Here is a 17,185-nt window from a genome sequence, read left to right as displayed (position 1 = left end):
AAAAGTAGGATAAGGAATATGACAGATGACTGTCTGCCTCTTGAGGCTCTCTGAAGGCTTCATTAACAATTCCACTCAAGAAAAGGAGTTTTAATACTGCACGGTGAGAATATCCACACTCACTGTGACAGTTCGGGAATCTTCCCTGTAAACGACTCATGACCTTTGTCTGACATTCAGAAATTGTTTTATAAATATTGGTTTTTTCATTAACTCTCATACACACCATTTCCAACCCTGCCACTCCAACCAGACAGAATGACTAGCCATAAAGAACAACAGTTGCTTCATAGGGTTAGGCTTTTTAAAGTCAGGTAAGGGTTTTCTCCTGCTTGTTCATAAGGAGGAAGTGGAGAGAGTGGACAATACCCAAGCAAGTAAAATTCACTGAGCAGATAAAACACAAATGTAAAAAGACTTGAAAGAAGAGCCTTCATAGGGGGCAATCTCAGTAATTTTCAGAGAGGAGAAAGAAGATGTGGTTTTATTTAGCTGGAGACACATAAGATTCACATAAGAACAAAATGTCAGAAAAGCTTTGTTATGAAGAAAAGCCGGAAGATGCAGAAGCCAAGACGAGCTGGGCTGAATCCCAACAGTGACTTGAAAGATTTATGGTAACTCCAGAAGGTGCTTAAGAGACCCCACAGAGATGCAGATTCCAGGGGCTTAAAGAATGAATGGCCTAACAAAATAAATCCCTAACACATAAGCCAGTGAAATGTCCCACCAGAGGAGGAGGAGGAACTCTACCATCAACCCCAGTTAACCCACATGTTATTAAAAACAAAATCAAACCACAATGAATTCACATGCAAGTCTATGAGCCAAGAGAAACATAGATAGTTAGTCCTCAGAGCAAGAAGATGAGATTTTAACAGTTGCAAAGTGTTGAGCTAATGTTCAGAGGATATGCTGTTTGGTGGATTTTTTTCCCCCGCATTACATGGAGTAAAGCTCAGTATCTACTATAGGTCTCCTTGGCCCCAGGGCTAGACTTGCAGATATACAGAGAGAATTACAATATGCTTGGAGAAAGAATATCACCGGGAATCATTTCTTTATGAGGAGCTTTAACTTCTAAGAGACTCACAAACCAACGAAAATAAAAAAGTCATTGGACAGGAATACTTCAGACCATGTAATTATCCCTTAAGTTTAAATTAAATGAAGGAATAAACAACAGTTACTCTGTATCTCAAAGTTCATGTGATAAATGCATGATGTTAAAAATGAGCAGTTAGCAAAGACTAAAAAAAAAGGGGGAGTTGGATATGAGAAAAGTCTAGGACTTCAGTCAACCATGATAAAAATATATAGGTATTCATGGATGGGAGAGAGTAAGCAGAAATGTGAGTCCTAGGATGAAACGAGAGCATGCTGTTAAAGTTGGCCATTGTTCTAGAGCTGAAGAAGTACCTTCCTCACTTCTGTTATCAGCAATGATTATGGCCAGTGTAACCAGAGTGAGGACACAGGAACGGAAGTTATGTACCTTAAAGTTAAAATTCAAACAGCATTCAAAGTGGGAGGATCCAAAACAGAATTACTATAGAACTGAAAAATCAAATTACAAACTTGCAGCCACAATCATTCTACATCTTAACAAAACCACCTATCTTGAAAATATTGAATGGAGGCACTACATTTAAAAACTGAATGTGAGAACTACAATCCTATCAGCCTGGTCCAAACATATAACAATACCAGAATACCTTCCAACAAATAAAGAGAAGAGAGAAGAGAAGATAAAACATTTGCCAAGTACCGCAGTATCCATTCAGTAACAGATTTTTCTAGACATACAAGTAAGTTGATCTCAATTTAGTAAAGCAACCCATAGAAATCATATTTCTTTACATTTGTAGTACAGACAATACAGCTATTACTGAGAGAAACATATGGTAAGAAACTAGATAAAGAAGAAATGAAAACAAGATGTCTTGAAAAAGAGAAGTAATGAATGTGTTGGTTGTATTGATAACCAGCTTGTTAAGTCTATTAATTAACTAGAAAAAAAACCAGGTCATAAGCACTTAAATAACATTCAACAGTTCTTGGAACTAGAAAGCACTGTCAATATAGGAGATCAATAGTATCTTTATACAGAAAAACTAGACGACTGAAATAATAAATATAAAATGACAAAACATGAAATTCCATACCTAATATAACTAATATTTTTGCTGTGAGCTGGGAATTTATTCATTGGAAACTGAAGAGGAGAAAAACACCCAAAAACATGGATGACTATAACTCAGAGTAATCCAGCCTAAAAGACAGGTACACTGATTGAGGTGAGATATTACCAGATAAGTATTAACATTCCCCTGCAAATAACTTGTCACTTTCCATTTGGAAAATACTGAGTATAGATGATGGGACAGAGAGATCCGGTGGTCGGGCTAGAGCCAGAGACTTGATGAAAACACCTGCCTGACTATACATTTCAGGAGGCACAGCAGTTCTGATACACTTCCCAGAAATGTGTGGTAGGGGAGGTGTAGTCACTGGGAGCCCTCAGTGGTGGATGGTGGGTACTGAGATTTGCACCTGATAATTCCTACCAATGTTTCTAACTTCCATCCACACTTTCTAGGAAAAATTACTAAGATTTAGTGCATGCTCACAGGCCTAAAACATGGTTTCCATTAGGAGAAATTAGCAAGAATAATGGCATAGCATAAAATCAAAGTCTCAAAGAGTACACTTTAAGCGGCCTCCAACAAGATATACTAGACTTGGAAGACATTTATGTGTCCTGGAGATTTCTGAGCACGGCATTTTAACAACAGAGGTTTTGAAACTGAGGGATAACTTGTGTCCCATAACCACAGGGTTCTGGAAATGTAACATATGTTCTGGTCTAACTCCCAAATACTGGCTTGGGTCCTCCCTTCAGACAAACATTTCTCAAAATTAAAAGCAGTCAGCCTTTCAACCAGTATGTTTCAGCTGTCAGGTCTTTCCCGCTCCTCAGACACAGACAAAAAAGGAGATTAAAATTAAAAAAAATTATTTATTAGTTCCATGAAAATTTAAACATTACTTCTTTAATTGAATATTACGACCCTAAGAGACTTGGGGTTTGGCTTTTATCAATGGGAAGAGAACACAAAAGCAGCCTGGTATCAGAGCAAAATCATTATAAGACTGTACCACTGCCAAAATTATTGCTAAAGTCATCAACTTCAAAGACAGCTAAAAAAGGAAAGGAACAAATTCCAGGATATGGAGTTTTACTTTAATAGTAACAAAAGGGAGGAAACAAACAAGCAAACAAGAGGTTGCCAAATATATGGGAGGTTGCCATTCTTCTTTCTTTTTAAAACCAGAATGCTCTCTCTTAGATCCTTTAAAAGTTATATAAATCTAAAACTAAAGGGAAAAGAATTTTCTAAGTTGTGATTTTGTTTTCAAATGAAACATTTTGGAAAAATAATTATTCTACTATTACTAGTGATGGCAGCACATACTGTTTTAAAATGTGTTACACTAAGAAGAAGTTCTATGCTCTGGGAAAGCAGGTCACATTTGTATTAGAACGTGTTTCATCCCTTTGCTCCTACAATGTCACGCATATACAGCACTCTCTACCCCTCAGAAACCCACAGACACACGTGAAGTTAGCTGGGATTTTCAAAACCTGAAATCCCCCCAAAGAACAAGTTGTGGCTGATTTCATTAGAGCTTATATTCCTAAGCTCCCTGTATGCTTGTTCAACAAAAGCTTTTTTTGAAAATGCGCTCCCAGTTTTCCCCACTGCTTCACAACTTGTGCAGCCATCAACTGGCATGATGTTGTTGTATGGTATTACTACAGACCTACACAAAGCAGAAGGCAGAGGCAGGAATTACCAGGTTTTGTTATTTTTAAAATTCATCATTCACCGAATCTTGTGCTCCAAGTTAAACAGCCAATCTCCAATTTAAGCAATTTTTGCCCCATCCTTTTTTTTGTACCATGAGCTGGAGACTCCAGCTGCAGCTGGAGCCCCTGAAGAGGCTCCAGACATCAACTGACCCTTTGTATTAATGGTGCTAAAAAGCTACCCCAGAGCCTCACTAGAATAACTACAAGTGTAAGCAGAGCATGCCCCAAGAAATCCGAAGTGCTTTCAGTGATTTAATTTCTCTAAATGCTGTAAAATTGTGGTCTATTGGATATCTTAATGAACAAGAGTAACAGTACAGTACACAAAACACTCAAAACAGGAACCAACCTGTTGAAAACTGAGCAAATGCTGAGTTGTTACATTAAGGTTACTGCTTCCCTCCCCTCAAATTCAAAAGTTTAAATTCTATGCTGATACATTCTTGAGATTAACATATTTTCTAACAGTGTGCCAAAAACCCCTAGTTATACAGCATGCACTTATGGTCCAATGTATGGCATAAGCATTAACAAAGGGATAATCCTTCTCCCAAAGAGATTATTCTCCTCCATTTGGGAGCATCTTAAGACAACTGAAAATCTTCTCAGAAGAGGATAACAGACATGCCTGTTTGAGTCCATGCCCATGTAAGCGCACATTGATCCTACAGAAATGTCATTAAGCATCACAGCGGTGAAAGTAGCAAACTGTGTCCATAAAATTATCTAATTAATCAAAATGTTGGGATTTCTTACAGAATCAAACTGGGTACACGTCCAAGGGAATAGTCTAACAAACGATTAATGAAGTACCCTTAAGTAAAAATAATGAGGTGTCTATGTAGCTATGGAGAATATTTAATATGTAACCCTATGAGTGTAAAGAAGCAGAGATAAAGGTATCAACATATCTGTGACTGATAAAAGCCTTTGAGAAAATATAGTTTAATACAAACAATAGGTCAGTTATCAATGCCACACTGCAGAAGAACACATGGAAGGAAAGGCTTTGGTAAATCATTACTCTGGTGTGTCTGAATATGAGTTCAAAATTCAAAGCAGGAAAAACCGAATGCGCAGTATAGAATTGTATTTATTGGGGTTTTATGCAGTTGAAAACAGAAGATCATGTAGAAGATAAAGTACCAGAAGGTGAGTGCAGTCACCTCCAGCAGCTTCTCTGACTGGTAAAAGACATCCAGTTCCTTGGACATTGCATTAAACCATATGTGTTTGTTTATAACTGTTTAAAAAAAAGGGCATACACAAGTTGTTTGTCTCACATATGTGTAGTCAGACATTAGTTAAAAAAACTGCCCTTCCTGTTACCCCTTCCCCAGGACCAGATGTAGGCACAAGCCAGTGGAAATGGAGCAGACATAAGCATGACAACCTAATTCTCTGCATGAGGGAAGTAGCTAGGGACAGGGAGGGGGAAGGGGAGACAAAAACACTTTACACAAGGTCAGTGCAGGAGACTGAGACATCTGTCAGGGCTGGAAGTTAGTACATTTGCTTTTATTACAGCAAATAATGTCAGTACCACAACAGTTTATGCTTAAAGCAGTGCAGCCTGTGAGCACAAGTAAATAGGCATGACAGTATCCTGATTTTTGCTTTAAGTCATATCCAGCAGGAAATGGAGCTAGTAAAGTCTGGCATAAATGTAATGATTGTTTTCACTTAGTGCAAAGGACAGGAAGAGAGGGAATCTAGAGCTGTGTCTCCAATGTTGTACTTGCAGTTACAGAACGAAAACTCACTTCTAAACAAAACATATCAAAGCATTCCAAAATCCGTAGATTTGATCCATCCAGAGTAACACAAGTATCAATGGGAAGCTTGTGGAAATGAGGAAATAGGCACAAAAAAGAATTGCAACACAACCATCATCCCTTAAAACATGTTCTGCTAACTCTCATTGGCAGATGCTATGATGAAGAGCGAGGCTTTGGGTTGTACTGTCAAGTTCACCCACACAAAGAAAGCCTAATTAAAACTTTCTTTACACTATTTGATTCAAATGGGACTAAGTGAGGAATAAGAACTGACAATACAAAACACAATTTCATCAGTAATCCACCTACTTTGTTCCTGCATTTACCCTAAAAACCTAACCAAGTAATTATCAAGAGGACTTGGCAGAGATTTTATATCCAACATAGCTGGCCAGCACATGGGTACTTGCAAACATCCTTACTGCATTAGAGTGCATTAGTAGTTAGCGTAAATGCTTACAGTTACTACATTTGGTCATGTGTGTGTTAGACAGGATACAACTGTTTAATCAGCTATTATTATTTACCATATATAATATAAAATACTACTATATATATTACTATATATAATATAAAATCATACACACAAATTTAAATAGTGGAGTAGTTCAGTACAAAAAGCTGAGAAGTATCTGCACATCTTCTGTTGCAATGCTAAACACACCATCACTGGACATGTTCTCCAGGCATGGTGTAAATCCCTTGCAATTCAAAATTCACCAGAGGAGAATGATTTTACCTAAGTGCCAATGAAATTAATGACATTGTACAGCTTGTCATTGAGTTGTCTCAAAGAGCTTAGAACTGATTGAATGAACTGTGATTTATAAGTATTATTTTAAAAATCCATTACTCCTCCTGAAAGAATTGCCTTTTTATACAGAATAGTAAGCTTTCTTCATAGACTGAGACCAAGGGCACTTTTATTAATTCTATAAAATGTGAACTTGCTTCTACTACATTACCTTTGTAAACAAGGATTAATTGTATAATTTCATCAGTGGCACATTTCAGTATTTGTCGTTCAAAAGTAGGTGCTGGCCAAACACTAATTTTTTTTCAGCTAACGAGTACTGAAAATGAGATGGAGAGGTGACAGAACAGATGGGTGAAACCATAGTACTCGGTGCCGACCATTCTCTTTGTCTCCAGGTTGAAAGCATAGGTGTGATTTCTCATGGAACAGGTAGCTGATTGGCACAACCATTACCACAGTATATTGGGGTTGATGAGACTTTGGAAAAGCTGAGGTGAAGGCTAGGTAATTTTCACAGAAAAAAATCCATTCAGGGTTACACATACATAGAAACTATCTTGCTTGGGATGTCCTTGAGCTGAAAATGGTTGAACACCAAGAATCCATGAGGGAGAAATTCACATGTTTGCCCTATTCTTACACTCATCCAGGGTGCATGCTTTTAGCATCTATAAGAGGGATATGGAGCTAAATGGGATACTGGTCCAATCCAATACATACACTGACTCTTACACACAACATCTGTGCCAAATGAACTGTGTGATATTGTCCCCCAAGTGTTTTGTTGGCTGATATCTCTGTTTCCATACTGTTGACACCTGCAGCAGGATTTGAATAATCAGTTAGAGAAAGAGCCCCACTGCTCACAACTGCAGTGTGCACATCATTTACTGTTCGACACTCAGTGTGGAGCAGGGATTGCTCACACAACCTCTGTCATTAATGCAGTACAGAGCAAGTTTCCCCAAGCTATCGACATAGATACTGAAGCTCATAAAGCTTCTGACCAGGGTCTAAATCAAACTCCTGCATTTTAAAAGAGAAATGCAGACTCTGGAAATCACTGATTTTTTTTCAGCATCCAATTAGAAGTTTGTTTTCAAGAATGAATTGAGCTGTGAAGCAAAACAATTCTCATTCTGCTGTGTGTCAATCTGTTTGCATAGAAAAATGGAATTTAAGAGATTCCTAACTCATCTGTTTCCTAGTACTTTAAAGCCTTCCAGGAAAGACTAAGCCTTCTGCTGACATAGCAATTTATGAAAATCTATATGGATGATAAGCTGACATCAATGTTTGATAAAGAGACAGGCAGGCCATGCCCAGACATTTACAGCCTATTAATAATTTGCTTGAGAGTATTATAAGATAACTGCTGATGTCAGCTCTTTGTATAAAGGTGAACACCAGCAAAACCCATCCATTTCCATCTAAAAATGTAGTTCACAATCATTAGTCCAAAAGGTCAGTGGCTATGAATGAACTCGTGCTGGACACTTAACTGAAAGTTTATTCATTATTTTGCATAAAACTATATAAACTTAGCAGCCAAATGTATTCAAGGACTCTATGTTTGCCAGTGGTGCTCTAAGTAGTCTACAAGCTAATATTTTAATACAGAGATCTCTGCAATATAAAGTCTAGGATTAAGACTATTTAATATCATTACTCCTCTTCCACTACCCCAAAGCTAGGGATACATCTAATTTCTCTAATAAGAATACTTTTATCATATATGCTTCTTTTCTTAGCACAACTATAGACTAAAGTATGCACCAACTTCAGACTTAGCCACACACAAGCCTTCAAAATTTCACAGAATCACAGAATCACGAAATCAGCTATGTTGGAAAAGACCTCTGAAATCATTGAGTCCAACCCATGCCTGAACACCACTATGTCAACTAGACCATGGCACTGACTGCCACATCCAGTCTCATCTTAAACACCTCCAGGGACGGTGACTCCACCACTTCCTTGGGCAGCCCACTCCAATGTCTAATCACCCTTTCTGTGAAGAAATTCTTCCTAATGTCCAATCTAAACGTCCCCTGGTGGAACTTAAGACTATGTCCTGCTGTTACAAGTTGCCTGGGAGAAGAGACCGACCCCCACCTGGTTACAACCTCCCTTAAGGCAGTTGTAGAGAGTGATGAGGTCTCCCCTGAGCCTCCTCTTCTCCAGGCTAAACAACCCCAGCTCCCTCAGCCTCTCCTCATAGGATTTCACCAGCCTCGTTGCTCTTCTCTAGACCTGCTCCAGCACCTCAATATCCTTCCTGAACTGAGGGGCCCAGAACAAACACAGTACTCCAGGTGTGGCCTCACCAGCACTGAGCACAGGGGAAGAATCACTTCCTTGGTCCTGCTGGCCACACTGTTCCTGATACAAGCCAGGATGCCATTGGCCTTCTTGGCCACCTGGGCACACTGCTGGCTCATGTTCAGCTGCTGTCAGTTTGTGCCCCCAGGTCTCTTTCTGCCTGGCCGCTGCTCAACCTGTAGTGCTGCACGGGGTTGTTGTGGCCAAAGCACAGGACCCAGCACTTGGCCTTGTTGAACCCCATACTGTCAGATTTGGCTCATCTATCCAGCCTGTCCAGGTCCCCCTGCATAGCCCTCCTACCCTCCAGTGGACTGGCATTCCCCCCCAACTTGGTGTCATCTGCAAATTTGCTAATGGTAGACTTGATCCCCTCATCCAGATCATCAACAAGATGTTAAGTACCTCAGCCTTTTCCTCATCTTTGGTAACTACATTCCCCCTGCCTGCATTCAACAAAAACCAGAACTTTTCCTTGCCCCTCCTTTTGTTAATAATGTATTTATAAAAACACTTTTTATTATCCTTTACAGAAATGACCAAATTAAGTTTTAACTGAGCTTTCGCCTTTCTGATTTTCTGTCTGCATGACCTAACAACATCCTTAAACACTTCTTGAGTTGCCTGCCCTTCTTTTTTTCCCTGAGTTCCTGCAAAAACGCTCTGTCCAGCTAGGCCAGTCATCTTCCCAACCCACTCATCTTTCAGCACATAGGGATGGCCTGCTCCTGTGCCTTCAAGACATCTTTCTTGAAGTATGTCCATCCTTCCTGGACCCCTTTGTTTTTAAGGGCTGTTTCGCAAGGTACTCTCCAAATCAGCATCCTGAATAGGCTGAAGTCTGCCCTCCAGAAGTCCAGCAAGTATAGCTTAGATGACAAATTTCTCTGCTGTTACTGTAGTTCAGCCTGGGGTTTGGTCTTCCTGTTGTCAATGTATTAGTTTTAAAATACAGTAGCATTCTAAGTCAACAAACAAAATCTGTCTTTTCTGCAGCTGACTTCCTGAAATTGAATGCAGTCAAAATTAGACCTGGAAAGCTCAAGAAGCAGAGTAATGCATGGCATAATCTCTTCTAGCTTCTTTCTGGTCTGCCTCTAACTAGGATGAGTTGGATTTCATAGCTCTTTATAACTATTTTGCCAGCAGCCTAGTTTGCTGGCTTCATTTCTGCTTTCAGTAATTACAGAGTGGACTAAATGATCCAGAACCAAAACCATCAGGGAAAGAACTTTCCTTTTAGCTCCTTGTTTCAACATTCAAAGAAAGAAAAGGAAGAAAAATGCAGTTTGCAGCCAGTGCTGCTACCTGCCTAGTGTCTCAATGACAGATTACAGTCTCTAAGTCTCCATCCCTCAAAGCAGCAATGTAACCTCTGTCCCTTTTTGTCCTCTTTGTCCTTTTTAATTTTGCAGAAGGCAAAGTAAAAATAGGAGAAGATGTATGTTTTAATTTCTGGTTTAGGACTCTCTCATTCTGCAAGTACCTCTTGGAAATGTGCATTTCAAGTAAGCATTAACAACTCTCAAATATACTAAACACTTAAAAATCCTCAAAACCCAAGCATTCTTCTTACATATATTATACCTTTAAATATGATTTTCTAAAATCCCACAGGTTTATTATTCCAGAATTTCTGGTATACCTAGATTAGCTGTAAGAGCTTTAAACAAAATCTTTATTTGCTGTCATTGCATTTACAAACCTCCCACAATCTCAGTATCAGAAAATCTGTTATTTTTAAATAAAAGGAACGAAGGAGCTCTAACCAGGGAGTTGAAACAGCCTCCTTAATGGACCAGAAAAGTGCAAGCTGTCATAACAGTGGAATGCATATGGGTCTCTATCATTTGCCAGATAACATATGTTTTTTCTCTTCCTCTGCTCTTTCAGAGATGATTCTAAAGCCAATAAACACAAATTTTCTAATAAACCATAAAAGAAAATACATTTACTAAAAAACTACTGACATGACTGTCAGTAATTCATGACAATTAATGTTCTCTTCAAGATGCAATTACAGGTATGTAACTTGTTAGACTTTCAGTAAGAATGCATGTGCTGTATAAAGTGAATGACATTTATGCCACAGAGTACCCAGCATACCTCAGCAGTGGAAGAAAGTTTAACCTACAAGCCCCAAACATATACAGAATATACTGTGCTGTATAACACAAAATAAACACCTTCATTATGTTCAAAACATGAGTTGAGCTGAGAGCTGTCACTGTCACCAAATCTTTAACTATAAGCTTTGCACAGCCTGATAAGGAAAATACTCTTTTACGCAGCAGTCCATGGAGAATATGAAACAGAATGTGGAGTTTCCACCCCATCTAGGTAAAAGGTAAAACACAAGGCAAACTGGTGCCAACCTGATGCACTGATTTCCCTTTAGATGAAGTTTTAGCCTGCTCAGAGAGAGAGAGAATATTGCCACTTCAGCTAGAAGACTAAAAAGCCTGATAAACCTAGCAACACAGTACTATAATTCAGAGATATATTGTACTAAAGAGAACTATAACAGGGAGTATTGAGAAGCATTGCAATCACCTAAAAAAGCTTGAAAATGAAATTTGTTGTCAGAATTAAACCTCTGTTAGTCTATGGCAAAGCTTTATTCCTTAATTCATTCATAAGATTAAGTGAATGGCTCAGAAGAGCCATTGTCACACCTCATACTTTTAGGCCACAGAAGTGCAGTCATCAGAGAGGTATACATCATAGATGCTAAACCTACCTAAAATTGCCAAGAGTGCAGAAATAGGATATCCTCACCATCACTCAACAGTCATAGACATTTGTAATCATGTTGGTGCCTGAGAATGGGATAAAACATATGATAAGAAAAACAGGAGAAAGCCCAATTATGCTCTCATTCCTCCATCTTATTCCATTTCTGGGGCATGCTGAAGGTCTTCAGGAAAACAGATTCATGTTATGCTGAAAGTTCATCAGAATAATTGAATAATCAATGTCATCCTTAAGGTCAGTGACCACTCAAAATTAACATGCAGTACCTCTACATGAAGAAACCAGGATTTTGATACATCTGCAAATATCAAAACGTTACCAAAATATCTGCAGACATCACATCACACCAAGAGTGCTTCTGCTGCTTCTACTTTTGTTACTGCAAATTGCCTTGGTCTACAATTTATCTCCAGTTGTGTTCACCTTTTCCTCCTTGTACCTTTTTTTGTTTTGCTTCTTTTTAATCATCTCATCAGTAATGCATAAATTTTAACAAAGGTGTGTCTATAAAAACTGGTAGCAAACCAGAAGTTCAGTATACAAAAATGGGCAAAAATGTGATAAAGTCTGTTAATGACTTCAAAATTCTTCTTACATCTTTCACTGTATACCTTTGCTCTCCTTTCTAATGTCTGATAACCCATTAGTTTCCCACTGATTTTCCCTTTTCTTCATTTAAACTTTATCTCTTTTGTCTGCCCAGATTTCTGATCACTACCTTTGTTATCTACCCCAGAGATGCAATCCAGGGCAAAACCAATGCCACAATTCTTTCTTATATTAGCTGATGCAAACAAATTCCTGTTATTTTTCAGGATGAGGCTTCTCCCTTACTAGTCAGTCTGCACTGCAAGGAAGAGCCTTTTGTCTACAAGGAAAAGCCTGTACATACACCTGGAATAAAGGAGTATTTCCAGAAGTTGATGAAAACTATGTCCTTTAAGTACACAGTGAATTCTTCTAATCGCTAAATTCCTGCAGATTAGGAGAAACCAGTAAAACACAGACTTACATGCAAGTAGATCCATTTCATAAGTCTTGTCCATATTACGGGTTACATTTGTGGAGAGTAGGGAAAATGAAGATAATCTAAATAACCACGGCAGAAGTAAAAGATTTTCCAGAAGGAAATGAATCTCCCATTAATCAACATGCAGTCAAGAATATAAGGGAATAAATTGTCCAGTTATTTAGTGGCTGGGCAGAGGTACAGCAAAGCACTAAGGCAGAAGGCTCTAGACACTCAATGTACGAAGCAATGGTTTGTCACCAGTTAGTCCTCAAGCTATGGTTACTAATGAACAAGACTTCAGTAATGCCCTCCCTACTGCAAGAGGCCCTCTGCTTGCAGAGGGAAAAGACTAGAAGGTTTAGAAGACTTCCAGGGACTATGATTGTAATCTAAACGTAAAACAAATGTTTATCACAACCCCCCAGGCTGTGGAGCAGAGGAAGCTATGACATGAGTAGCCTCCTTCAGTATCTTGGTTTGTTTCCAGTTCTCCAGGAGCAGCATTAACAGAGTCCATGGTTACCTCTTTTTCATGCTAGCTCTGAAGTTCAACAGTCCACTTAGAACAGCACTCATACCACAGATCCTGAAAAACAGCTTGGCCAAACCAAAACTTATTTTCTACATTCTTATCACTCACTGCAACTTCTAGAGCAACATAAACAAAGCTGCCTGCTTCATGATAGCCCTTCCTGCTCACAATCTTTGAGTATCAGGAAAATGGGGGAAGAGGTATGAGGATAATTTTAAAAGGTGGGTATGTTTAAAGCTTAAGCCTGCTACACAACACGGTATGAAACTTGGACATCACTATGATGACCTTGGATTCACCTGTAAGTAGAAACAGCTTTGTTCCCAGGCAGTCCATGGGATGCTCATCTGCTGTTCCTCCTGATCATGTCCCTCATGTCTCACTCTCATTCATCTTTGGCTTTAATATCCCAGGTTTGATCATTCAGCCACCAGGGTGTAACTATTTATTTCTCCTTTCTAAACAGGATTATGGCAACATGGTGACACTTGCAAAATTCAGTACACCACGGATGATAGCCACAGGAACATGACCCCTGTGGCCCTAGAAAATCTCCACTATTAATACCTCAAAACATACCAGGAAAAAAAATAATAAAACCACAATCACAGGTTATTTTCTTTAAAATATTCAGGAATCCTTCAGGAAGCTTTTTCTCTAATTAAATCAAGAGCAAAAAACCGTTATTGATCAGCTCCAGGTGCGGTATCAGGCTGCCGCAGCGCACCCCAAAGGCTTCCGATCCGCTGCCTTTCAGCACCACGGACGCCCGCGCCCACGCCCAGGGGCAGAGACCGGGGCTGCCGCAACGCCCCTCGCTTCTCCCCGGGAGACGGCGAACTTTTAAAATCACGTTATTAATTTTCTTCCGGGCTTTCCTAGGGTTATCGGTTCAGGATGTCCTTTTCTTTTTTTTTTTTTTTTCCCCCATGGGGTTGGAGGAGAAAGAAAGGGCAGTGATGGGATTTTCTTTTTGGTTTGGGATACAAAATGAAAAGCTCCATGACCTCAACCTTGCCAAACTTGTTACAGATTCATTTTTATTACGGCTGTGCAAACTGTGTACTTTTTCAGCTCAAAGTGCAATTAGAAAAAGAGAAAAAAATGACAGAGAGGAAAACGCTTTTTGTTCAAATAAACTACTGTCGGACCCAAAATATCATCAACGACCCTTGATTTGAAAAATTAATTAATTAGGGCACCCGGAAATTTTCCCCAAATTCATGTGAGTTCTGCACAAACTCAGAAACATGTCTACATTTACCCAGGATCAACTGCTGTGAATTTTCCTCTGATGGAAAAAACTTGGTTCAGTTCAAAGCTATAAATTCTGACATGTCATTACAAGCTAAAAGCAAAAGGGCTCTTTGGCAACCCCTGGCCCTCCAAAGCCTCCATTCAATCTCACTTGCAAAGAATAAAGGGCGTTTTACGGACAAATAGAACACTTTGCTCTGTTAACATTAATCAGTTTCTGTGAAGGCAGAGTGAGTTGATTATCCTCCTCAGCAGAGAGCTCGGGCAATGTTACCAAGCCCCTGAAGCGCTCTTTGATTTCAGGCCCCTCTGTGTTACCCTGCCCTTCTCTCTCTCTCTTTCACTTTGAGTCCCGCTTACCCTCGGAGATGGGTCCTACTGGGTCTCCTCTAAGGACCACCTCAAGCCCTCAAAAGTATCACAGGCTGTTTAACTCCCCCTCTGGGGTTTAACCAGAGGTGATCCTTGGTTCCTTCTGAAGACCTGAGCTTCTGCGCTCACCACCCACGCTACAGGTTTTAGGGACAAGGAATACATTTCCAAGACCCCGCTCAGAGGCGGTTCCAGGACCGTGTTACGGGCCGCGCTCCGAGCGCGCAGCCTGACGCGGGCCGGCGCGCGGCTCACCTGCACGAGGGGGCGGCCGGGCGCCGCGTGCTCGGGGAGGCGCGCGCGGTACACGGGCCGCTCGAACCGGGGCTCGTTGTCGTTGGCGTCCTCCACGCGCACGCTGAGGCGGCAGGCGGCGGCGCGCGCCGGGACCCCGCCGTCGCGCGCCACCACGCGCAGCTCCAGCGCCGCCTGCCGCTCCCGGTCCAGGCGCGCGCGCGTGCTCACGGCGCCGCTCCGCGCGTCGATGCGCAGCAGCGCCAGCGCGGCGGGGTCGCCCTCCAGCGCGTACCGCACCTCGGCGTTGGGCGAGCCCGGCTCGTCGGCGTCCGAGGCGCTGAGGCGGAGCACGGCCGTGCCGGGGGAGGCGGCCTCGGAGACGGTGGCGCGGTAGTGGGGCTGCGGGAAGGCGGGAGCCTCGTCGTTGAGGTCGGCGACGCGCAGCAGCAGCGGCTCCTCGGCGGAGAGCGGCGGCGTGCCGCCGTCCGTGGCCACCAGCCGCAGTTCGTAGAGGTCGCGGCTCTCGCGGTCCAGCGGCCCAGCCACGCACAGGAAAAAGACGCCGGCCCCGGCCGCTCGCAGCGCGAAGGCGCCGTCGCCGCCCAGCAGGGCCAGCGCGATGCCGCCGCCGCCCTCCGCCTCGCCGTCTTCGTCGGCGTCCGAGACGGAGACTCGGGCCACGTAGTCGCCTGGTCGCGCCCCTTCGGAGACCCGCGGGCCGCCGCTCTCGGTGAGGTAGAGGAGGCGGATGGCGGGGCGGTTGTCGTTCACGTCCAGCACGGCCACGGAGACGAGGACGCTGGAGACCTCGGGCTGGGCGCCGCCGTCCCGCGCCTCCACGACCAGGCGGTGCAGGGCCCGCGCCTCGCGGTCCAGCGGGCGGCGGAGGCGCAGAACGCCGCTGCGCTCCTCCACCGTGAAGTAGCCGTCGGGGTCGCTCTGCCGGCGATTGATGGCGTACCGCACCTCGCCGTTGGCGCCCAGGTCGGGGTCGGTGGCCCGCAGGCGGCAGACTGCGGTGCCCGGTGGCGCGTCCTCCCGCAGCCGCGCTCGGTACTCGCCACGGCTGAAGGTGGGCGCGTTGTCGTTCTCGTCCAGCACCCGCACCGACACCCGCAGGCGGCCGCGGCGCCGCGGGCTGCCGCCGTCCCACGCCTCCACCACCAGCCGGTGCACCTCCGCCCTTTCGCGGTCCAGCCGCCGCAGGAGCACCAGCTCCAGGGGCTCCGGCCGCCCGTAACGCAGCTGGAAGAGCGGCGGCTCTCCCGCCGCGCCGCCCTCCTCCAGCAGCGCGTATCCCTGCGTGCCGAAGCGGCCGGCGTCGGGGTCGCGGGCAGCCGGGAGGCGGAAGGCGGTGCCGGGCGGGCTGAGCTCGGAGACGTTGAGCTGCAGGCTGTCCCCCGGGAAGCGCGGCGGGTGGTCATTCACGTCGGTGACCGCGATCTCCACCTGCACCACCTCGCCGCGCAGCGTGGCCGCCGCAAAGCTGTAGCGCGCCCGCCGCTCCCGGTCCAGCCGCCGCGCCGTGCGGATGATGCCCGTCTCCGGCTGGACGTGGAAGTCCGCCAGCACCGCCGACTCGCCGCTCCCCTCCGACAGGAGGAAACCCCCCGGCGCCTCCGCGCCCGCCGGCAGCCCCGCACGGATGTCCCCCACCAGCGTCTCGGCCGGCAGCCCCTCGTCCACAGCCAGGCTGAGGTTATACACCGGCGCCGTGCTGCCGCCCGCCGCGTACAGCCACAGCAGCACCAGCAGCGCCAGAGCCCTAGTAGGTCCCGTCGGGGGAGCGCTGCCTCGCTCTCCCCGGCACCTGCTGCCCCGCAGCCGCCGCGCCATGCTCCGCTAAGCCGGCATCGCGGGCAGGCTGCGCCCTGCTACTCGGCGCCGCCGCCACCGCCGCGCAGGTGCCTTCGCCTCGCCGCCGCGGGAGAAACTCCCGAACGCCGCCGCCGGTGATGGGAAGGACGAGCCTGTGCGAGGGGGCGGGAGAGCAGCTCCCCGTCGCCACCGCCCCGCGCAGCCCCCGCCCCGCCGCCCCCGCGCAGCGCTGGGGGGCCCCCGTCCGCCCACCCAGCGCCCGGTGGGCTTGGCGTCCCCAGCGCACGGACATGTCGCGCTGGGCCGGGGGGGCGCGGGGCTGCTCCAGTGCCCCCCAGAATCCGGAGAGGTCTTCGCCGAAACCGATTCTCCGGGAAATCACCTGGCTTCCTGCTGATGGGGGAAAGCGGGACTAGCGCACGGGCTGCCTCTAGTTGCAGAGGCATGCCTCGTGAAGGAGGAGAATTTAAAT

The 17,185-nt window shown here is 44.4% G+C and overlaps 1 protein-coding gene across 5 annotated transcripts in view; it reads right to left on the bottom strand.

Moving 5' to 3' along the window:
• Positions 1-16,856, bottom strand: part of DCHS2 (dachsous cadherin-related 2) — a 110,742-nt gene extending 93,886 nt beyond the window's left edge. For 4 of the 5 annotated variants that reach the window (XM_051790612.1, XM_051790614.1, XM_051790613.1 and 1 more), the window contains exon 1: positions 14,914-16,856. In XM_051790612.1, coding sequence (XP_051646572.1) covers positions 14,914-16,731 — 1,818 coding nt within the window. In that variant the 5' untranslated portion in view covers positions 16,732-16,856. Of the gene's footprint in view, positions 1-13,328; positions 13,543-14,913 lie in introns of those variants that run through there. The other variant, XM_051790616.1, reaches the window with a different exon arrangement.
• Between the last annotated feature and the right edge of the window lie 329 nt (positions 16,857-17,185).

Source organism: Manacus candei, unplaced genomic scaffold (genome assembly GCF_025592945.1).
Source record: "Manacus candei isolate 608988 ecotype Guabito, Panama unplaced genomic scaffold, ASM2559294v1 h1tg000028l, whole genome shotgun sequence".
Lineage (NCBI taxonomy): Eukaryota > Metazoa > Chordata > Aves > Passeriformes > Pipridae > Manacus > Manacus candei.
The sequence above is the reverse complement of the archived record's forward strand: the minus strand, read 5'-3'. Positions and strand labels throughout refer to the sequence as shown.